This window comes from Triturus cristatus, chromosome 6, assembly GCF_964204655.1.
Source record: "Triturus cristatus chromosome 6, aTriCri1.1, whole genome shotgun sequence".
Classification (NCBI taxonomy): domain Eukaryota; kingdom Metazoa; phylum Chordata; class Amphibia; order Caudata; family Salamandridae; genus Triturus; species Triturus cristatus.
Genome location: NC_140589.1, coordinates 218925236 through 218949599, shown reverse-complemented (window position 1 = coordinate 218949599; position 24364 = coordinate 218925236). Strand labels below are relative to the sequence as shown.

General features: G+C 44.2%; 1 protein-coding gene and 1 non-coding gene across 6 annotated transcripts in view; one reads left to right on the top strand and one right to left on the bottom strand.

The window, feature by feature from the left end:
• Nucleotides 1–24364, top strand: part of LOC146816674 (adhesion G protein-coupled receptor F5-like) — a 788188-nt gene that overhangs the window by 221413 nt on the left and 542411 nt on the right. For all 5 annotated transcript variants that reach the window (XM_085609153.1, XM_085609151.1, XM_085609154.1 and 2 more), the window contains exon 8: nt 8041–8241. In XM_085609153.1, coding sequence (XP_085465279.1) covers nt 8041–8241 — 201 coding nt within the window. The remainder of the gene's footprint in view (nt 1–8040; nt 8242–24364) is intronic.
• Nucleotides 8555–8635, bottom strand: LOC146816675 (small nucleolar RNA Z175). Its single transcript, XR_014965182.1, has one exon. It is a non-coding gene; the product is annotated as a small nucleolar RNA Z175 (small nucleolar RNA).

Genomic DNA, 24364 nt, shown 5'->3' with positions numbered 1-24364 from the left:
CTCATATTGCAGGCCACTGCTGGGAGTCCTGTGCACCCACCCCCATATGTCTGGACACTGCTGGTATTCATCTGCACCCACCCCCATGTCTCTGTCCACTGCTGGGAGTCCTCTGCGCCCACCCCCATGTCTCTGTCCATTGCTGGGAGTCCTGTGCACCCACCCCCATATGTCTGGACACTGCTGGTATTCATCTGCACACCCCTCATATTGCAGGCCACTGCTGGGAGTCCTGTGCACCCACCCCCATATGTCTGGACACTGCTGGTAACTATTCATCTGCACCCACCCCCATGTCTCTGTCCACTGCTGGGAGTCCTGTGCACCCACCCCCATATGTCTGGACACTGCTGGTATTCATCTGCACCCACCCCCATGTCTCTGTCTACTGCTGGGAGTGCTCTGCGCCCACCCCCATGTCTCTGTCTACTGCTGGGAGTCCTGTGCACCCACCCCCATATGTCTGGACACTGCTGGTATTCCTCTGCACACACCCCTCATATTGCAGAACACTGCTGGGAGTCCTGTGCACCCACCCCCATATGTCTGGTCACTGCTGGTATTCATCTGCACACACACCTCATATTGCAGGCAACTGCTGGGAGTCCTGTGCACCCACCCCCATATGTCTGGACACTGCTGGTATTCATCTGCACCCACCCCCATGTGTCTGTCCACTGCTGGGAGTCCTGTGCACCCACCCCATATGTCTGGACACTGCTGGTATTCATCTGCACAGACCCCTCATATTGCAGGCCATTGCTGGGAGTCCTGTGCACCCAACCCATATGTCTGGACATTGCTGGTATTCATCTGCACACACCCCTCATATTGCAGGCTACTGCTGGGAGTCCTGTGCACCCACCCCCATATGTCTGGACACTGTTGGTATTCATCTGCACACACCCCTCATATTGCAGGCCACTGCTGGGAGTCCTGTGCACCCACCCCCATATGTCTGGACCCTGCTGGGAGTCCTCTGCACCCACCCCCATGTCTCTGTCCACTGCTGGGAGTCGTCTGCACCCACCCCCATGTCTCTGTCCACTGCTGGGAGTCCTTTGCACCCACCCCCATGTCTCTGTCCACTGCTGGGAGTCGTCTGCACCCACCCCCATGTCTCTGTCCTCTGCTGGGAGTCCTGTGCACCCACCCCCATATGTCTGGACACTGCTGGTATTCATCTGCACACACCCCTCATATTGCAGGCCACTGCTGGGAGTCCTGTGCACCCCCCCATATATCTGGACACTGCTGGTATTCATCTGCACACAACCCTCATATTGCAGGCCACTGCTGGGAGTCCTGTGCACAAACCCACCCACCCCCTTGAAGCAGTACACTGCTGGCCTGGACCTACACACACACCAATATGAAGGTAACATGCAGGGCCAGTCAGTATGCCCACATTCCTGGCGTGTACGCCTCATATCTCAAATGTACTGGTGCCATAGGAGTACGTGTGAAACGCACCATACCCACGCATTCATTGCGTGTGTACGGTCCATATCACTATTGTACTGGTGCCGTAGGGGAACGTGTGGAACGCACTGTACCCACGCATTCATTGCATGTGTACGGCCCGTATGACTGTTCTACTGGTGCCGTAGGTGCACGTGTGGAACTACCCATGCATTCATTGCGTGTGTACGGTCCGTATGCCATAGGGGTACGGGTGGAATGCACCGTACCTACGCATTCATTGCGTGTGTACCGTCTGTATGACTGTTCTACTGGTGCTGTAGGGGTATGTGTGCCACGTACCGTATCCACGCATTCATTGCGTGTGTACGGTCCGTATGACTGTTCTACTGGTGCCCTAGGGGTACGTGTGGAACGCACCGCACCCATGCATTCATTGCATGTGTACGGTCCGTATGACTGTTCTACTGGTGCCGTAGGGGCACGTGTGGAACTACCCATGCATTCATTGCGTGTGTACGGTCCGTATGACTGTTCTACTGGTGCCGTAGGGGTACACGTGGAACGCACCGTACCCACGCATTCATTGCGTGTGTACGGTCCGTATCACTGTTCTACTGGTGCTAGGGGTACGTGTGCAACGCACCGTACACGTCCACTTCCATTGTTGCGGTACGCAGGGGTTGCTGGCCACACCCCCTCAAGTGACCAGCCCCTGGTGGTAATGTATGGCCCCATATTATAGGTTTTGCTTTGGTCATGGGGTATGTTTCCTGCCCCTCACCCCCCCTGGCCCCTGGGTGTTTTTCTCACCTTCTGCGGTGTGTGCGTCGGTTCCGGAGCACCAGGTCGTAGGCTAGGAGGACCAGGATGACACGTACGATGGGGTTCATGGCGTGTATGTCACGTACCGGGGCTCCGTTGCGTTGCGGTTCGCGTCGGACCCTGCTTTTCCGGCTGTGTTTCGCTCCTGTAAAAAAAGAGCCGTACGGAGTGATGTAGGGACGATTCGTACTTGCTGGGCCCGAAACCGCTGCTTGAATGCGTCCGGACGTCGCGTACAAGCTGTTTCGGATCAGAATCGTTGTTTTTTTTTACCCGTACTGTCTTTTGTACGAAACGTACGGAAATAGGCTTTCTGTACGAATCGTACTTTCTAGGTTGTACGGACAGTTTACCGGGTACGAGTCATACGGAGAAAACGCTCCATACAACGATTCGTACAGCCTTTTCTCAGGATTGGAATCGGCCCCTTTGTGTTTAATTTTAGCACCTTGAGTCCTTTTCTGGAAAATGGAGGTACTCTGACTACCATGGAGAAAAGCCCTAGCTTGGCAGAGATGGGGCACATGTGCAAGAAGAATAGGTGAACATTAAGCAGAGAATTAAAAAAGGAGGATTTCTACTAAGTCTTTAGGTCCTCAGGGCCAAAGAGTCACAGCAAACTTGGGAAGGTTTTGTAGACATTGTGTTGAAGCGCCTCAGGCTTGGTGACCAGCAATACAGTTAATATTTATAATGGGCTACACACTTTGATTATGACACATCATGGTTATTTGTTCTTCAGAGTTACACCAGCATTTAGTGGACTCCAAGCTGACTTATCCCAGGAAACCTGGAAGAGCAGCTGAAGCGTGGGAATGCACTAGGGTGCGCAAGTAGTATGGGTCAGGCCTGCATCAGGAAAAGGAGGAGAGCAACAGGTCTCAAATGGGAAACTTCTCAGGGCCCCAAAGCGCTGAAAAGGGGAATGTTTCCCAACCCACTGCCAAAAAGCATGGAGGTGGAACCCAGGGTAAAATAAACTTTTTTAATTGGGTGCTTTGACTACCTGCAGCCAGTGCACAATGCCAAGGAGCAATTTGGACCCTTGGCCCCAGAGAACAAGTTCAGATATTTCTAACAATTACATACATATTCACATTGATGCCTTTGACAAACATAAAACCGTTTCTGTAGGTAACGTCTGCAGCCTCATGCTAGCTACACCAATTCCTATTGCCCCTGAACATAGACCATGACATACCATTTTCTTGTTAAAGAAAGATCACAGAAACCTTATTGTGATTAGGGGTGGGCGGAATTTGCGAAATCCACTTTCGCAAATTATCGCAAAAATGTTAAAAATTATCGCAAACACGCGGAAATATCGCGAAGATGCGGAAGTTTTTTTCCCGCATGTTCGCGAGATTTTCTGCATGGTTGCGGCTCGCCAACTTACCCATGTGGTTGCTCGCGGACGCGGCCATCTTGTTTTCAGTTGTCTCGCGGTGCATGATCGCGAGAAGAAAGACGTGATCGCGCGACGCATGACGTCAGGGCGCGAACTGTCGCGAGACAGCGCAAATGGCTAAAAACAATACAACATCTCATGGAGAACGCGACCGGATCAAGAAAACTTGTCGGTGAACGCAGGGATTCAGGTAAGGCGATCGCGCGCGTGCGAGAATGTATTATTTTACAGCGCGAGCAAGAAACAAATTATCACCAAGCTGCGGAATGTGGAAATTTTGACATTTTCGCGCTCTCCGCGGAACGCGAATATGTCAAATTATCGCAATTTCCGCGAACGGAACGACATTTTCGCCCAGGCCTAATTGTGATCCTATCAATGTTACATTCTCCAAATCACCTAATGTCTCACTTGATCTTGATCTGCAGGCCCACACTGAAGCTTGGTTGAAAGACAGCTCTCAAAATATTATGGATATGGTTCTGCTGCTACTCATGAGTTTACCTTATGATCGGTAAGGCCGTTCTTGCAGAGGAGTAGCGGTCATTTACAATGAATCAATTCAGTGCATGCATTTACCAATTGATATTCATTCATCCTTTCACTATTTCCTCGAGGAAATCAAGTAAAACAATCCACTGCCCATCATTCTGATTGTAACTTTAACGCTCCTGATGCCAACTCAGTCTTTTTTGTGAACAATCCTTGGCCCATTTTACACATCGTATAATAGTCTCTGACTACAGCACCTTACTAAGGGACCAAAATATTTATTGGGGTCTTGTTTACATCCTTATGACTTGACAGACAAGGAGATACAACTCTGTGTATGCTTGCCCACGTTAAAGGTTCATACAGAAGTTGACTAGTCTGATCACTTCTTGGTACATTTTATCATTGAATTCATTTATTGGAAATGGTTTTGACAAGTTTAAAAGAAATTGCTTCATTTTGTGACACTGAAAAAATTGATGTTAACTTCATTGCACTGATTGCTTCAAATAGCCTCTTACTTTTCTTGTCTACTTGTGATGCAAATATCATTACAACAATATTTAATGAATGCATCCCAGAACCACTTGAAGATGTACCTTAAAATGGAAAAAGTAATGTTCTACTGTATAGGTCTCCACTGAGTTATATTATGGAAGAAATCCTATGCTGTCTTGTTCAATGAAACATCCTGAAGTCAAATGTGAAGTCTTTGAAATTTCGGTAATGTTAAAGTTAAATATATAGAACTCTTTTTAACTTGTTCCATATACTCAGACAAACTCCACCCTCAATAGTAGATCCATGGGTTCTGATTGCAATGAAAGAAATCTCATAAACATATTTAATGACATCCTTGGCCAAGGCAAAACTGTCTAACTATTTTCCTGACATGATTCTTACTAAAATTGCTAAATGGTGTATATGGTGTCTGAGATTCAGTACTTATGCCCATTTCAGCCTTTGAATCAGGGAAACTTCAAAGAAAGGTTTTTGTAGTGCACAGGACTCTGCCCTGCCTTGCCCTGGCTCCAGACACATTACAGGGGATATGCAGCTGTTTGTGTGGGGACAGGCCCAGCTCTATTCAGGTGCAAGTGTCAGCTCCTCCTTCCCACTCTAGCTTAGGAAGACATATCAGCCTGGAGACGGCCATCAGTGTATGCAGGACACACCTCAGCTCCATTTATGTGATTGTCTAGAGGGAATTCACAAAGCCTAGCTGTCACCCTGACCCCCAGACATATATTTAGAGATCAGCAGAGGCACAGAATCGTAAAAGAAAGAAAGTGGCAGATTTCTAAAAGTGGCATATTCAGATCTACAGTTTTCAAACCGACTTCATTTAAAGATGTGTTTGTAAATTGTCCAGAGACATCAAACTCTAAGTTTCTATCTGCTGCCTATGGGAAATTACATTTGAAGCATGTTTCAAGGAAATCCCATGTTAACCTTTAGGAGATATAGCCCTTGCTGTAGTGAAAAACGTATTGAGCCGTTTTTCAATACCAGAACAGGTAAAACTCCAAAGTACATGTCCTACCTTTTAAATACATTGCACCCTGCCCATGGGGCTACCTTAGGCCTACATTAGGTGTGACATATGTAATAAAATCGAAGTTTTGGGCCTGGTAAGTAGGTAAACTTGCCAGGTCGAGATGGCAGTTTAAAACTGCACACACAGGCTCTGCAAAGGCAGGCCTGAGACATGTTTGCAGGGCTACTCATGTGGTTGGTACAATCAGTGCTCTAGGCCCACTAGTTGAATTTGATTTACAGGGTCTGGACATATGTATTGCACTGTACTAGGGGCTTATTAGTAAATCAAATATGCCAGTCATGGAGAAACCAAATGTCATTACGTTTTAGGCACAGAGCACATGCACTTAAGCACTAGTCAGCAGTGGTAAAGTCCCCAGAGTCCCAATACTAGCTAAAATGAAGTCCAGCACACAGGAGGTCAAAAGCAAAAAGACAGAGAAAACCACCCAAAGGATGCCAGGTCCAACAAAGAGGTGCTGCAGTTAAGCTGCTTCACCCTGAAATACACTATTAAGATCATACTAAAGTGAAGGTGGTCTGTGAGTGGCATCAATCAACTACAGTCAAAAAGATCCAACGTTTTCTGGAATTTACCAATTTCTATCTTCATTTCATAAGAGACTTTCCCTCAAAAACAAATCTGATCATAAAGCTCACCTTGAGCTTAAACCTTTCCTTTGAGGCAAAGAGCCGGATGATGAGTTCCAGGCGATGAATGAGACGTTTACTTTTTCACCTATTTTGCATCATACTAATATGAGTTTACCTTTCGTAGCATAAACAGAAGTCTCTTCATTTGCCATCAGAGCAGCACTGTCAAAGTGTGATCTCCTTACAGAGACCCCTTATATCCTGTTACTTACTATCCGCAAATGTTCTATAGTGCAGAATGGAATTATACTATTTCTGAAGAAAAATTATTGCCAATCAAGGAAGTATCCTCCATATGGAAATGTTATCTGGAAGTGGCAAATCATAATGTCACAGCATGGAACAAGCTCAAGAATCTACCTTATCTAATCTTAGCGAAATGCATCAATGCTAGAATGCTCTGTGGACATTATTCTTTTCTTGTTTGCATTATTTGGTCACCTATTGACCCGGAAACAGAGATGGAAAAATAGATGCCTTAGCTGACATTTTATCGAGACAAGGGTAAGAAATTGAAGAACCAACACCAATGCCCATTATTCTTTTTATTACTTCAACAAATGACCAAGTTCTTGGAGGATGTTCTTAGGGCTCAGGAAACCATCAATGAAGGACAGTTATTGTCTAAAGATCCTCAGAAATGGCAAACAATAGGGGAACTGCTATTTCAAAACAGTGTTCTGTCTTCCACAGATACAACATTTAAAGTGGTGCCATGATGCTCTGGTGGCTGGCCACCCAGAACAGAGAAAGACAATGGAGCTGGTTAGAGAAACACCCCTACTGGCATGTGTTGGCAAATGTTCAAAAAAACATGTTCTCAGGCTAATACTTTCACATGAAACCTGCTGGTTTATCACATCCTCAACTTCTCTCTCTGTTAACTATGGGGCAGTTAACTCATGGACTTAAGTTGTTGAAGTTCCTCACTATGAAGGTTACAAAACTCTACTTCAGAGGGATGAGTAAGTCATCCCTTTGAAGTGTTATGTTTTATATTTTTCTACTTCTCTCTTATTTATCCACATCAGTGCTGCTGCTTGATTGTTCTGTTGTAAGCTGCTATTTATTGTATAAAGTTCTCTAATTTGTGCTAATCAAATCCGCATAAAAAATATCTACCTACATCAACTTTCCAAACCTTTGTCGCTATATGATGATTATGAGAATAAACTATGAAGCGAGAAATATTTAGATTTTGTTGCTAATATTAGACCATGTTCACAAACATTGTTGCACACCAACTTTCTACTCAAAACGGTTATCTGCAGTTGTAAATAGCAAGTTCATAATTCACAAAATCAGTATAGTACAGCATGTTTTCCACACTACATAGATGTTCCCAGTAGAGCTGAAATGGCGGGGAGGGATTAGTAGATGGTAAACACTTTCCAAGTCATAGCATTTTGGGCACTCGCAAACTTTCCTAAGGGTTTTCACACTCACACTCACTTTATTTACCTTGGTGTAAATTAAAGAGAAAGTCAGCACAAACTAATTTCATGAGTATATTGGAGAAGAAACTTCCTTACAGGAACATGTGTTCTCCCTGTGAGGAAAAATAAAATCAATCAATGCAAATCATAAGATGTTAGCCTGTTACTTTGTCAGTTATGCTCATTATGTCCTTGTGCTATCTCCATTTCCTAATGAGGTATACCTTTTGTTCTAACATGATATGTTTTTTTCTTAATCTGTAGATCAAACAAATTTTACAACATTCCCAGACATACTTTTTCAAGGTGATACATTGACGCTAACATGCAGCACCAGATCCAACTCCACCTCTGTCGATTGGACTCAGAATGGAGCTCCTGTGAAGATAAGCGCTAACAACACAATCAACGATGGTGTATCAGAATCAGTTCTGGTAATTCAAAGCATCACTACTTCAGATGCAGGTACATTATTTTCATTATGACCTGAGCACCTATTTGTTTTGAAAGGACTCTTTAATGGAGGTTGGCAATGGATCTTGGTTAAAATCAAATGATGAAAGGTATCTTCCAATAAATTACTAATTAAAGGAGAATACACATTTAAAGCATGTTTTGGATAAAACTTCATCGTTTCAGTTTGAATAAATTTCTTGGGTTACAGGTATGAAAGTGTTTTATCAAACACTGTCTCTACAATTTTTTAGGTCTCACTTTAGACAGCTTTAGTGTGGCCTTGGAACACCAATGCTTTTGTATATGTTTATTTAGGATAATCATTGCTTGGATTTTCATACCATCAAAATACCTAAATGCCTAAACAAACTGTTTCATAGACCTTCGTTCTCATCACTGCATCCTCTCCAGTATGGCTGGTAACATTGCATTGATCTCAACAGGACTGTCTAGCCTCTAGAATGTCCCCATCATGGTACACATAAGCAACACCATGAATACATTTTAGACTTTCCTCATTAACAATGTCCAAATATCATATAACTTATTGTGGTCCCTCACATTTGTGTACATTGTGTAATATATATGGACTAGTACATGAACCTAACAAGATGACAGCTTATATGATACAGAGTGGTAGTCCTGCTTGCTTTCAGAAGCTCTCTTTCTTTCATGCTACTCATACACTGAATTGACACAGATCAACATCCTAGGCTGCAACACAGACTTCTCAGCATACGGCGACTGCTCCATTGTTAAACTGCCCAGTAGGAGACGCAGTCCTGTGGGCATGCTCCTAGTTTTTGCTCCCCTAAGGGCTATTCTCATTCAATTATTTTAAGGTGCTTCCTATTGACGACCTTGCAATATGGGATTTAGTTTCAATTATAGTGACTTCATTGTACTTAAATCAAGACTATACTGTGTGTTTATAGGTACCAATCTCTGACACACTAGATGGTTACTCTCTCTATCCAGCACTTTTAACCCTTCTCTGTACTTACATCCTTCCCTCCTATGCTTTTTTCTTAATATTTTAAGCCGCACTAGCATACTTTTTCTGCGCTCAACAGGTATGTCCGCACCCTGCCTGCCGGGGGTTTGTTCCTTCTCATTCATCTAGGTACTATTTTGTCCACAAACATGTTAAATACTTTTTTATTTTGCATTCTGTAGGCTGAAAAATGGTAAAAGAAATACTTGGATATGCAATTTTTTGTTTTACATAAAACAAACAGGCCTCTGAGTCTTTCTTTTAACATTTGTCAACCTACAAAATGCAATCATAAAAGCAACCACAAGAGGTCTTTGCTCTCCAGCTCTAGAGTAAGAGCTTCAGCTAGGATTGCTTAAAAAATATATGGTAAGCTGTCCTCAGTTCATGGAATTAATTATCTAGGAGATGTACTGTTTTTTTAATGTTCGTGGATGGCTGCTTCACTCCCTTTAGTCCCCAACAACAATAAAGAAGGCTTGGTGCTGCCCCACCACATTCATGGGGCACTACCAAGCTAAAAAACAAGATATAAACAAAAAAGCCCTCATATGCCGCCCCCTCTCCATGCCTTTATAGGCCCTGGGTAGACCATTCTCCCAGGTCGATTTTTAAAATAATAAAAGGGGGGCATGTGATCCTCATCCTTGAGCCATGTAAGGCCCCGGAGACGCCATCCCCCGGCCCAACACATAAATTCAAAGGAGACACGAGCACATGGCCCCCCCTCCCCGAGCCTTGGAAGGCCCCGGGGACCCAATCATCCAGGGTCGGCTCCTCTCTTGTGTCTATGGGAACCCACTCCCAAGACACTGTTTACCTTACTAAGAGAGCACAGGCAGGAAAATCTTGCCTGCTCCCACCTGGCGGAAGCTGCAAAAATGTTCATGCCGGATGGTAGTAGTCTCCGGCCCGGAAGGAGCATGCAAAAACACCTGTTCCCACCAGGCAGGAGCAAAGCTGGCTAGAATGTGCCCTGGATCCAGCCATTCACAAGACTTCATTTGTGCTACAAATGTAAAAAGGTTGATCGTGATGAATTTTTTTCACTTGTATAGAGGAAGTGCTAAACCTTGAGATGAACCTTTGTAAATACCTCAACATGAAAATGGGGAGGGATTTTTTTCAGTGGGTCAGCTAAAGTACTTACCACTATCTTTTCATTCTTTTTTCATTTGAACCTAACTGTAAGTCAGTCCATTAGTTATTTTCCAGAAACTTTCCATATGGCTATATATATATAATGCACTGTTGATGATGTCACATATTACATCACTCATGACATGGTGTGCATGATGCATTGTATTTAGGGATTCCATAAATGCATTAGCAATTTAGGTAATCAAAAAATGTGCAATTACCTAAATTGCGATTTTGCATTTGGGTTGATACATCCCAAATTCAAAAATACCGGTTGATAAGGTGCCGATTCACAGGCCATTTGTAGCCCCGGGGACCCCATCCCCCAGGGCTGGCCCTCTCCTTTGGGTACCATGTGGGGGTCCCCAATTCCCCCCACAGTCACAGCCGGCTCCCCGCGTCCTGCAGGAGCCGGCATTGCTTTTCCACATGGGGAGCAGCTAACATGCTGCTCCCCCTGTGGATAAAAAAATGTGCTTTGCTTCATTGAAGCGAGAGCAGGTTTCCCTGCTCTCGCTTCAATGAAGCAAAGCAGTGCAATAACAGGGTGGGAGCCGCGAGGCTCCTGCCCTGTCATTGCAAACTATAGTGTCCCGGGGGTGGGCACCCCGGGACACTGCAGGAGCCGGCCCTGGGGGGTGGCGGTCCCCAGGGCCATCAATGGCTCCAGGAGAGGGGTCGCGCGGCCCCCCTCCCATATCTTACAAAGCCCCGGGGGATGGTTGTCCCCGGGGCATGTGGGGGGGATGTGTGCCCCCCCCCCCGCAATTTCAATAAAGTCGAGCAAAGGGGGTTGGTGGTCCCCGGGGCTCGGGGGGCCTTAGAGGCCTCCCATCATTAAACTTTTAAGCCCTGGGGGTGGCGGTCCCCGGGGCTGCTGGGGGCCATGTGCCCCCGCAATGATTCATACTTTGCCCCGGGGGTGGCGGTCCCCGGTGCAGTGTGGGGGGGTTTGCCCCCCCACCCTTTATTTTCCAAATGCCCCCGGGACTTGGCCCCCGGGGGCTAATTAGCATAGAAGCGTGGGAGACCGCGCTTCATTTTTTTTTATCGGCAAAATCCACGCACCCTCATTTTGCCGATTTTAAAAAATAAAATAAAATTTCGCGAAGATTCGTCAATCGTTGCCAATATTATTCCAAATAGAATGTTGCGGATTTCCTATGGATAATAGGTCCCAACTATAACTACCTACTGGCGACTGCCAGTAGGTAATATATATATATGTGTGTAAATATATTATCTACTGGCGGTCGCCAGTAGATAGTTATAGTTACAACCTAGTTTCCATAGGAAATCTCAAAATTCTATTTTGAATAACTTTGGCGCCGGTTGACGAATCCTCGCGAAATTTTCAAAACAAATGGGGCGCTCCGTTCAGCTCCTACCCTGAAAGTCTCGGGGTGATTCGTCAAGCGGGGGCCGAGAAAAAGGGGGGTCCCAAAACGCGTTTTCCCCATGCATTTTTCCATAGGACCTTTAGTCGAAGGTACAGCCTGAACGGCTGAACAGAATTACGTGAAATTTGGCAAAGAGGTAGCCATAAGGTCAAGGAAGTGCCTTTTGAAGGTCTCGTGTAAATCTGTTCAGTATTTCCTGAGAAAATAGCATTTAAAACCATATCCGTATCTATATGCAAGCACCGTGCGAGCACCGTGCGCGCACCCTGCCATGCGCGAGAGCAATTCTGATTGGTTGTTAGATGTCGGTAAACATTTGAATCGTTCGAAACCAGGAAGTGTCGACCGCCATTTTGTCTCTCGCAGTCTGAGGGGGTGAAACACAAAGGTGGAGAACGTGAAAAGGGGACAGGGTGGACAGTTCCTGACCCCCTAGCCTTGGTCAGGGGGTCAACAAAGGAATCGTGTGGTGCGCGCACGGTGCGTGCACGGCACGTACTGCGCATCGTGCATGGTGCGTGCATGGTGAAAAACCTGAAAAAAAATTTTTGGGGGAAAAAATACCTAACTTAGCATTTAAAAAACCGTACAAATTCACTGAAAAAACCATAGGTTTCACACACGTTATAGTTACGAATTAGCATTTAAAAAACCTTGCAAATTCACTGAAAAAACCATAGGTTTCACACATGTTATAGTTAGCGGAAATTTTACTGATAAAAAACCAATGAAATTCCCCCGTTATAGTTAGTGCAGGCAACTCTAACTCACGCGACCGCAATCTTCTGCTGATGACATATGTGTCTTTATGAAAAAAAAATATTTGTAATATATGTATAGCTAAAAATGTATGGAAGAAGACATGGGCAAATAAGTGATGTCATCAGTGATGTCATTTGAGATGTCATCAGTGATGTCATGAGTGATGTCACTGACCATGTCATGAGTGATGTAATATGTGACGTCATCAGCAGTGGATTGCGGGCGCGCGAGTTATAGTTAGCTGAACTAACTATAACGAGGGAATTTCAATGGTTTTGTACGAGTGAAATGTCCAGCTAACTATAACATGTGTGAAACCTATGGTTTTTTCAGTGAATTTCCAAGGTTTTTTTAAATGCTAATTCCTAACTATAACATGTGTGAAACCTATGTTTTTTTCAGTGAATTTGCAAGGTTTTTTAAATGCTAATTCCTAACTATAACGTGTGTGAAACCTATGTTTTTTTTAGAGAATTTGAGAATTTGCAAGGTTTTTTAAATGCTAATTTATGTTTGTATTATTACATTTTTTTATATTTATTTTACAATAAACTACCTATGTATATAGTTATAGTTTGACTGTATCCTGTAATATGGAATGGCTCAGCTTTTTTTTTTTTTAATTTGGATAAAGTTGAACAGTATAGTTAATGTCTTCTATAAATTTATAAACAGTTTTGATTTTTTTTTTTTTTTAGGGCTTTCCAAGGTGCGCGCACCATGCGCGCACGGTGCGCGCGTGCTCAGTGCGCGCATGCGCGCGTGTGCTCCGTGCGTTCTCCGTGCGCGCATGCGCGTGTGCTCCGTGCGCGAATGGCAAGTCATGTCATTACGAAACAACAGTTTTCATTGGTTCATAGTAGTTTCTGTTTCAGAATCTTCAAACACAACACCCACTCCCCCCACTTTTTCTTCTAATTTCCTGGGAGAAGGAGCTGGACACATGTTCAAGCAAAAATTTCACTTGAAAATGGCAGAGCACCACTCCACTTCAGAAAGTGAGGAAGAGACCTTTTTGGAACCAGCAGGAAAGAGGAAACAGAAAGACTCTTTTATTTGGAAATTTTTTACATATCCAGAAGGTCAAAAGAAGGTAAACACACCAAAAGTGACTTGCACTGTATGTGGGACAGTCTTATCTCGAGGAGACCCAACCAAAAATACTCTTTCAGTATTTACTCGATGATAAGGCACTTTAAAAAAGTGCACCCTATAGCGTATTCTCAGGAGTCAACACGGGCCATGAGAGAGAACCCTGCATCTGCTCAGCGAGCACATCATCTGCGGCTGCAGATTCACCATGCTCCAGATCTCTGGTCATCCGTCCTGTATTCAAAAAGGTCCACATTCATTGCAACGTTCAATGCAAAATCCCCCCAAAAATACAAAATTGTTAAAAAAAATATATCTATACAAAAAGACAAAAAAACCCAGTTCTTTTCAGAACTCTCTGCACTTCTCCAAGAAGAGCTATATTCTTAATATATATACTGTGTTGTAAATTGATTGAATGAATGTGTAGTGTATACATGAATGATTGAAATGATTGAAATGACTGAGTGAAGAGGAGGAAAGGACTGACAGAATGAGAGTGACAAGGAAAGTATGATCAGTCATGAAAGGGAAGTGAGAGGCTGACTGCAACAAAAGGACTAAAGGTAGAGGATACAGGTAAGAAGAGTGAATGAATAAGGCAATGGCAGTGAATAATGGAGAGTGAGGGAGGGGGAGTGAGAAATGGGGAGTAAGGGACGGAGATAGGAAAAGGGAGTAATAGACGAAGCGGATGAAGTACAGCAGGGTAAAGGGATTGAAAGTAAGAGAAGTGGAGGGATGGTGAGATAAGGGGTATGAGGATTAGAAAAGGTGGTAAGGGAAAGTGAGAGATGGGGAGTGAGGGGATGGAGGGATTTAGGAAACTGGAGTGAGAGAAAGGGAGTCAGGATTTTAATGAGCAAAGCAGAGTGAGGGACAGTGAAGGAAAGAATGCGAAAAGGTGAAGGGGTGTGAGATACAGACAGGAGGAAGTGAAGTAGGAGAATAGGAGTGACTATGAGTAAAGGATAGTGACAGTTAGGGAAGGTGAGGGAAGGAGAATGACGGAGAAGGTTAAAAAATTAACATAGATGTAAAATGAGTGATGGAGAGAGGAGAAGTGGTATTAACAGAGGGGTAGATTTATAACAAACTAACGCAGCGCGGTGCAGCAAGTAATTTTGCTGCGCCGTGCTGCGTTAGTTTCGAAGCACAGAGATGCAACATATTTACAAGAATATGTCACATCTCTATGCTTCCCCTGTGCTGGCGCACAACCTGCAACCATGCACCGGCGCAGGCTCCCTTGCACCATGCTGCAAGGCTGCCTGCGTGGTGGGGAGATTGTTCTTCTGCAGGAAGGGAAAGCTTCCTGCAGAAAAACAATCACAAGAGGCTTTTTCCTCTTTCCATGCGTGCAGTAGCATGCAGCACGCACTGAAAGAGGAAAAAATTAGGAGAAATGAAAAATTTCTCCTCGTTGTGCCTCGCTACGCCACCTCTAGGGTGGCGTAGCATTCACACGCATCTCCAGAGTTACGATTTCTCGTAAATCTGGAGATGTCTAGTTCTATGGGTGTTGCCCACAACAACACCCATGGAAAGCCCCTTCAACGCACAGTGCTGCGTGTGAAGTAGCTGTATTTACGTGGAGAGGAAAAGTCACGCAGGGTGGCTTTTCCTCTCCTTGTAAATATGGAGGAGCTCCCTGCGCCACCAGTATGTTATGAAAAGTGACGTAGTGGTGGCGCAGGGGGCTTGTAAATCTGCCCCAGAGATGTTAAGGAAATTAAGGGTAAAACAGACAAAGGGAGAGAGACAGAAACAGAGACAGAGAGCAAGGAACTGAGAAGGAGTAAGGCAGTTAGAATGACTGAGACATATGCAGAGAGGGAGAGAAACATGATTGAAAAAATAGTGATGGAGGCAGTAAACCTAGGGGAGTAGTAGAGAAGGAGTGAGGGAGTTACGAAAGAGCAGTAAAGGAAGAAGAGAGAGAGAAGGGAAATGAGAAAAGCAGAGTGAGGAGAAGTGAAGAAAAGGGAGCATGAAAGTGAAGGGGTGAGAAATACAGATATTTCAAACTTACCTGACCAACAAAATAACTTAATTAGAAATAAATGGTTATTTTTAATTGCAAGAAAAAAGGATTCAATTTCCTAAATTTTCTTTATGGATCTGAAAAAAAAGAAAAATGTAGTAATATTTAACAATACATTTTAAAAAACAGTACACATATTGTCATATTTAACAAAGTAATTTTTTGCCCTTTTTTGCTGTTTTCAGAATATATTGAATTTCACTGAAAATAGTGATATCAATTGCATTCATCACTTAACAGCAGGCAAAAAAATAAACACTCCGAAAGATTGTTTAAAAAAGCCCTGAATCTATCCTCAGTAAAACATACCTTGATAGAAATGTAACATATATATTAAAAATATCTTCTAAGAACAATAACTATTTGCAATAAATAACGTCTGTAAATCTTGTTGCTTAAGCACATACACCAAAATAATATCTGTGAAAGAAGTCCACAATAGAAATATTTACCTTTCCATGAGGCCAAATGGTAATTTTTAAAACCTTTTTAGGTGAAATATCCAATGGTAATCCTATAAAATCGAAATAATGGTTTCTTCAGATGCTGCAATTTGTATCTAAAATTTTGGTTTTAGAAAAAATAAGTAGGAATTTGGTAATTCTGCAGGCAAACGTTGCTTGAAAATCAATTCAGAATCACAGTGTCAAGCCTTTTTCACATTTTAGATAAACTGTGTAATGACCAGAAGTTATAGAAGGTCCATCATGGACAATTATTGCAACTGCAACAAAAGTCTTTCCTGATATTGATAATTGATTTCCTGTAAACTTCTTTATTAAAGTGTCCAATTTTGTTCCATCAGCTCTACAACGTTGCATCATTAAAATTATATACTGTCCATATTTCTTTAAAAATAACGTTGATAACATTTCTGATTTACATTGAGAACATTCCATGTTGTGATTTGCATCTTTAACTAATTTACTAAAAGTCACTGCTTTACTCTCTGGTAATGTTAAATGTATGAACCTTTCAGAATCAACATTAGTGCTGCATGTGTTCATACAGTTTTCACAACAATGTTCCCATTTATAAGAGAGACAAAACATATTTTCTATTTTTACCCCTTCATCTTCCAGTACCATAAGCATATACATTAAGAATTCCTGTGCATCTTGCTGGACATTTTCAGTAAACTGTGTACATCCAGAACATACATCTAAAAGATTTCTAACATCAGAAGCACTTTCTATTTTAGTTTTATCATTACTCAGCTTCTCATAAAGGAAACTCAGCAGAGAACAAAATCTTTTTTCATGATTTAGTATTATCTGATCTTGCAAACTTTCAAGATAAAATACAACATTCAGCACTACATTAGCGTAGCAGTTGACACCAGTGCTATTTTCAAAATGACAACCAACAACCTCTTCAACATTGTCCTTTTTCTTTTTGCTTGCAATCACATCACTCTCTTTTTGTTTTCTCTTCTGTACATCCTCATTACAGATATTCTCAATTCTCCTTTTCCGACAAACAACACGTTTTTCAAACACAGGATACTGACCTAAATGAGGAGCATAGCTTCTTCTTAATCTATTATACTCCTTTACACAATTTGCATCAGCACTAACTTTTGAGTCATCAAAGTCTATCATGAATAAACCAGATAATTTTTTCACTTGTGACAAAGCAACATATGCCATACCTTCTTTAAACACACTAGATCCAATGTTTACAAAAGCACTATCTACAGTTAATCCTTGTGATTTGTGAATAGTTACAGCATATGCTAGAGAAAATGTAAACTGCTTCCTACGTACATATAGGTCTTTCATAAGCAAAAAACGAACTGAACAACGACTAATGTCTTTAACCTCTTCAATCTGATCAAATTTTATTTTTAAAAATTCAATTCCATCTTTTTTCTGGTAGTTAACAAAACCCACAACTTTACCCATAGCTCCATTCACTAAACCTTTTTCTACATTCAAATTACATCTTACAATTACTCGACAGTTCATACATACATAAAGATTCTTTTCTAAACCAGCTGTTTTCGATATGTTTTTCTCTAGAGAATCCAATTTAGTTTTCAATTTGCCTGTCAATGTAATAGTTATTCCTTCATGCTGTATTTTATCCACGGCTTCCATTTTCATAATCTCTTCATTTTCCAATTTCAAAAGTTCTTCATTGAATATAGAGCATTCATGTATTGTTGGCATTAAGCAGATTACAGTATTTTTTTCTGCAATTTTCTTGTATATTTTCTCTGGAACTATTTGTTCTGTTGGAAACAAATTACATAGCAATCGACTCTGTAAAGCTTTTCTGCCATTTTCCGTGAGTAGTCCAATTCTGATATCTTTGAGAATACTTGCATAATCATCATCATTTGCTTGCCGCATATTGGTAATGAGTTCTTTGTACTCAAAGTATGACCAAATATTCACATCAACTATACTTCCTAACGACTTTTTCGTGTCTTCATGTGTAACAGTATTAAATACTGGTTGTCCTTTAACTGGAGTGAGCTGCAGGAGATCCCCAAAAACTATAACATGTTTTCCTCCAAATAACACGTCAGAGTCTGTCTTTAGAATTTGCTGCATTCTTAAATGCACAAAGGCAAGCATTACGTTTGATACCATGCTTACCTCATCAATAATGAGGACTTTCATTTTCTTTAACTCTCTTGAAACTTCAAAACATGCTCCTCCTGTTAGCTTGTGGTATTCTATTTTGTTCTCATGCTCTACTGGTAACATTAGCAAACGATGTAAGGTAATTCCTTTTATGTTATATGCTGCTAACCCAGTTGGAGCAGTAACAACACAAGACAAAGCTGAATCAGTTTTTTTCTGTAGGTAGCTTCTAATTACTTTAATTAAGAAACTTTTTCCAGTTCCAGCTTGTCCACTCACATACATTCTGATTGGTTCAAATGCTTTGCATGAGCACTCTTTATTTTCATGTAGTAATCCATGATCAATTTGTTTTGTGACTTCTTCCTAAATTTGTTGTTGTTCATCATTCAGTTGTTGTTCTAAATTTGGTAAGTGTATTAAATCTTCCTGAGCTTGATTCATAGCTGTTTCCACTTCAGTCATGGCTATTGCAGCTTCATTTTCTACGATTGGTTGTCCTAGGGGATCTTGACTGAGCGTACCAGAACTTTGACTGTTTTGAGAACTGTCTCTAGCTACCTCAGCTGCAATTGTAGCTTCTTGTTCAATTTCTTCATTTAACATTTGTACATAATTTGAGAAAGTACTGCATTCTATGTTATCTTTGCATGCATTAAAGGAATCTTCAAAGCTCTGAAAATCTCCAAGTAATTCACCCTCTGAACACCATGGTTTAAACAGCTGTAAAAGTGCTAAGTAGTAAAATTCCTTTTTGTCAGTAGTGTCGCAACTCAGCTTCCTGTGATTAATCAAACTTCCTTTTGTTTGTCTCACCAAACATCCTTCCTCACCAATGACTTTATATTTTCCATTGTTGATGTCTTCTGTGGCATTCCGTTTATAAATGTAGTTCTGCAGCACTTCATAGAGACACATGTTCTCAAGATGATGACTTCTGTTTGGGTAATATGTGTCCAACATATTTGTTTTCAAAATGTCTGTACTTTCTGGTTCGTTCTCTGCTAAATATTCAATTTCTCGAATAGATTTCAGTACCCGATTTCGCATTCCTGCAAGGCCTAAACTTACCCAAATTATTCTTCTGGATTTGGAGTACAGACTTGCAGATGATAACCTATCTGAGCATTCGTATGAGCCAATTTCTCGATGTGATAACATCTTTAAACTGAAACTGTATAGCTTTTTACTGACAGTCTTCTCGTGAGAAATCTCTTCCCACATTTCTTTCAATTCCGTTTTCTCAGATTTAATGATGTAAGATGTGACATACCGAGCAACAGCAATAGAATTGTCAGCTACATACTGAATATCCATGTTAGCATTCCACATGGATAAAATGACTGGGTTGTAGTCATTTTTATATTTTGACTCTTCTTTTCTTCTTAGGTTGTAGGTATTTTTCGGAGATTTTCTTGTAATGGTATGTCGCACAGCTGACATAAAACTGTTTACTCTTCCTTTTGAAAGAATAGGTCGTGGAAATCCAAATTGACATTTTGTGTAGAATTTATCTTTACTCTTGTACTTTCGTTGACAGTATTTTCCACACCGATGACTTTGGAAACGTAAAACTTGCTCTTTTAAGTTTTTTTCTTCTGTGCTTTTCGGTATAGCACATGTTGCATATTCTTCAATGAAAGATAAAACTGCATCATCAGAATCTGTTCCAAATTTTGGGGCATCCTTGATCCACAACAGCATATGAATATGAGGAGCACCTCTTGCTTGGTACTCTTTTCTCCAAAAGAAATCCACAACTTCTTCAAGAGGTGGATTTTTTTTATTGCAGATGAAGGACATCATAGCCTCAAATCTATGATTGAAATATCTGCAAACATTAACCGGATTCAATGAGCACAATTCACCTGCTGTCATGTATTGGATATTTTCAATATTTGAATTTGCCTCTCGAAGAAAATCCAGTAAATCATCCCAAGCGTACTCAGCACAGCTTAGGGTAAGGAACCATGTAGGAGTTCCTAAATTCCGTAACATACATTTCAATTCTCCATGGCGTCGGTACCAATATTCATTAGTTCCACGCTGACAAGCCATCAGAATAATCAATTTAGATTCCAAATTATCATCTCGCTGTTGCACTTTGTTCATAAAATCCTTTGCAGACACATTGGTGCCGATCACGATCCGGTAAAAAAATGGCCCGTACGACTCGTATCCGGTCTTTTTACCGTACGAATCGTACAAGTGCCCTACAAACTGCCAATTACGATTCGCATGGGAAAAAGACAATACGAATCGCATTGGGAATAATTCCCCACTCGTCCTCGGGTCGGAAAATGTGTCCGACACGTCCCCGGACGATTTACCGTACAAATGTGAAAAGTGAAGTCCGACCGCGGAATCACGATCCATCCCATGCGTCCGATCTTACAACCGTATGGAAAAAACACCGTCCGCACCGAACTCCCATAGCAACCATGGCGACATGTGCCCAAATACGTGCCCAACACCCCCCCAGCCCCCGTACGTTCGAGTCGTACCCCCACCCGTGTATGTACACCTGTGTACGTTCGAGTCGTACCCCCACCCGTGTATGTACACCCGTGTACGTGTCGTACCCCCACCCGTGTATGTACACCCGTCTACGTGTCGTACCCCTACCCGTGTCGTACCCCCACCCGTGTATGTACACCCGTGTACGTTCGAGTCGTACCCCCCCATGTATGTACACCCGTGTACGTCCGAGTCGTACCCCCACCCGTGTATGTACACCCGTGTACGCATCGTACCCCCACCCGTGTATGTACACCCGTGTACGTGTCGCACCCCCCGTGTATGTACACCCGTGTACGTTCGAGTCGTACCCCCACCCGTGTATGTACACCCGTGTACGTTTGAGTCGTACCCCCCGTGTATGTACACCCGTGTACGTTCGAGTCGTACCCCACCCGTGTATGTACACCCGTGTACGTGTCGTACCCCCACCCGTGTATGTACACCCGTGTACGTGTCGTACCCCCACCCGTGTATGTACACCCCTGTACCTTCGAGTCATACCCCCCATGTATGTACACCCGTGTACGTCCGAGTCGTACCCCCACCCGTGTATGTACACCCGTATATGTGTCGTACCCCCACCCGTGTATATACACCCGTGTACGTGTCGCACCCCCGTGTATGTACACCCGTGTACGTTCGAGTCGTACCCCCACCCGTGTATGTACACCCGTGTACGTTCGAGTCGTACCCCCCGTGTATGTAAACCTGTGTACGTTCGAGTCGTACCCCCACCCGTGTATGTACACCCGTGTACGTGTCATACCCCCACCCGTGTATGTACACCCGTGTATGTGTCGCACCCCCGTGTATGTACACCCGTGTACGTTCGAGTCGTACCCCCCGTGTATGTACACCCGTGTACGTCCGAGTCGTACCCCCACCCGTGTATGTACACCCGTGTACGTGTCGTACCCCCACCCGTGTATGTACACCCGTGTACGTGTCGCACCCCCCGTGTATGTACACCCGTGTATGATCGAGTCGTACCCCCACCCGTGTATGTGCCGTACCCCCCACCCGTGTATGTACACCCGTGTACGTTCGAGTCGTACCCCCACCCGTGTATGTACACCCGTGTACGTGTCGCACCCACCCGTGTATGTACACCCGTGTACGTTCGAGTCGTACCCCCACCCGTGTATGTACACCCGTGTATGTGTCACACCCCCGTGTATGTACACCCGTGTACGTTCGAGTCGTACCCCCACCCGTGTATGTACACCCGTGTACGTTTGAGTCGTACCCCCACCCGTGTACGTGTCATACCCCCGTGTATGTACGAACCGTACCCTCACCCGCGGACCTATGGAGCGTACCCCAGGCCCCAACACCAGCACCTTCACACAACATCGCGCATGTACGAGTCGTACCAAGCCAGACACAAGGACAGCACTGTACAACAAAATGCCCGAAGTACACACCATACACACGTTAAAAACGCACGTACACAACCAGGACAAAGCAAAACAACACAAGAATACACCATTCGAATGGCACAAAGCCACTAAACATGTCCAACAAGCTCAAAAACAACACAATCACTGACCTGCAACTGCCAAAATCCAAAACAGAGGCCCAAAACACAACCACTCCTTATAACACACCCACCCAAAGTTCAAACACAGCCACACCCACCAATGGACCAATATAAAGGGACCACACACACAAACCATGAGCCTTTGCAACAGACTCACTGCTGCCAGACCCCACAGACAACCTACAGCACCATACTAGAAGCTTCACCACACCTTACACTTGCACACCTTCACACACACACCTTCACAAACACCCCCACATCACATTCACACACACACCCAAACAACCACACCCACACACCCACAACCATCCACACCACCCCCTGCCCACCATCCACACCCACACCCCTCACCATGCCCACTAACAAGAATCCAAAGTTCACTAGCCGAGAGTTGGAGGTCCTTGTCGATGAAATCCTCAGAGTTGAGCCACACCTCTTTGGAACATTGGTCAGACAGACCAGCATTTCAGAAAAAACATCCATGTGGCAGACCATCGTCGATGCTGTGAATGCTGTTGCGGACACCAGAAGGACCAGGCATGAATGCCAAGCCAGGTGGTACGATCTGCGGAGGAGGGTCCGAGCCAAAATGACGGACGAACACAACCAGGCCAACGTCACTGGAGGAGGGCCGCCCCGCAGACGCGTAGAATACCATCCCTGGGAGGAGAGGGTGATGGCCATACTGCCGGTGGTGGCAGTGGACGGATTAGAAGGACTCCGAGACCCGGGTGAGTACACAAACAACTCACCTCACATGGGGGGAACGTCATCCACAACCAAACTCACAAACAGGCACACAACCACCCCAAGCTATCGCATGACTCAACCACACTCCATGAACACGCACATGCCACTGGCACACCATGCCCCATGCACCCAGCTGGACAATGTCAAGTCACAGGCCACAGAAAACACCAACACATGACACGGAAAGCCAGATGGCGGGAGTGTGGGCCCAAAAAATCACATAGTGCAAATGAGAAGCAGACAACAATGCCCTCTGGCCATATGGCCTAGGTCACAGCCAGACAAACAGTGTGTCCCCACACAGGAAAGACTCGCCAGCAAATGGCGGACGCCTTGCATCAACACATGGGGGTGACGGCACGTTCTTGCACATGACAGCAGCTAATGAACAGCCAACACTGTGAAAGAGTGGCAGCACACACCACCACAGCAGCAGTGCAGACACACACACTACACCCAATGGGTGCCTGGAGATCAGAAACAAACTCACATCAACAATCCAAGGGCCATTCAAAGATCTGCTAACAGTGTGTGCCCAGGAAGCTGGGCTGAGGTGACAGAGGGTGACACACAGAGGGAGGGAGAGGGGGACAGAGAGGGAGGGAGACAGAGGTGGACACAGGGAGACAGACAGAGGGAGGGTGACAGAGGGAGGGAGAAAGGGAGACAGAGGGAGACGGACAGAGGGAGGAGGTTGACAGAGGGAGACGGACAGAGGGAGGAGGCTGCCAGAGGGAGGGAGAAAGGGAGACAGAGGGAGACGGACAGAGGGAGGAGGCTGACACACGGAGGGAGGGAGAGGGGGACAGAGAGGGAGGGAGACACAGGGAGACGGACAGAGGGAGGAGGCCGACACACAGAGGGAGGGAGAGGGGGACAGAGAGGGAGTGAGAAAGGGACACACAGGGAGAGCAAATCAGCCTTGTGGGGCGTGGGAATGTCTGCTCGTCAGCAGGTGGACTGCGTGCATGTAGACAAGGGTGGCCAGTGCCAGAACCCCCCCTCTTCTCCATGGCAAAACACAGGGCCATGTCCCAACCTGTGCACGAGCACAATGACAGCTACCTGCATTATCTAAGTGTGTGGAACCACTCCATGTGCCCACGTACAGTGCAACACGGAAGGTGCCAATGCATGGCTCGCCACACCTGCCCACTCCACTGCTGACTGCAGTCACAATTGACGCAGCAAGTAAGACTGTGCCACACATAGGTAAAGTCGCTAAAGCTGTGGCCAAGGGACCTACCCATGTACAAGTGCACTGTGAGTGGAATGCAAGACATATCCAAATTCCCAGAG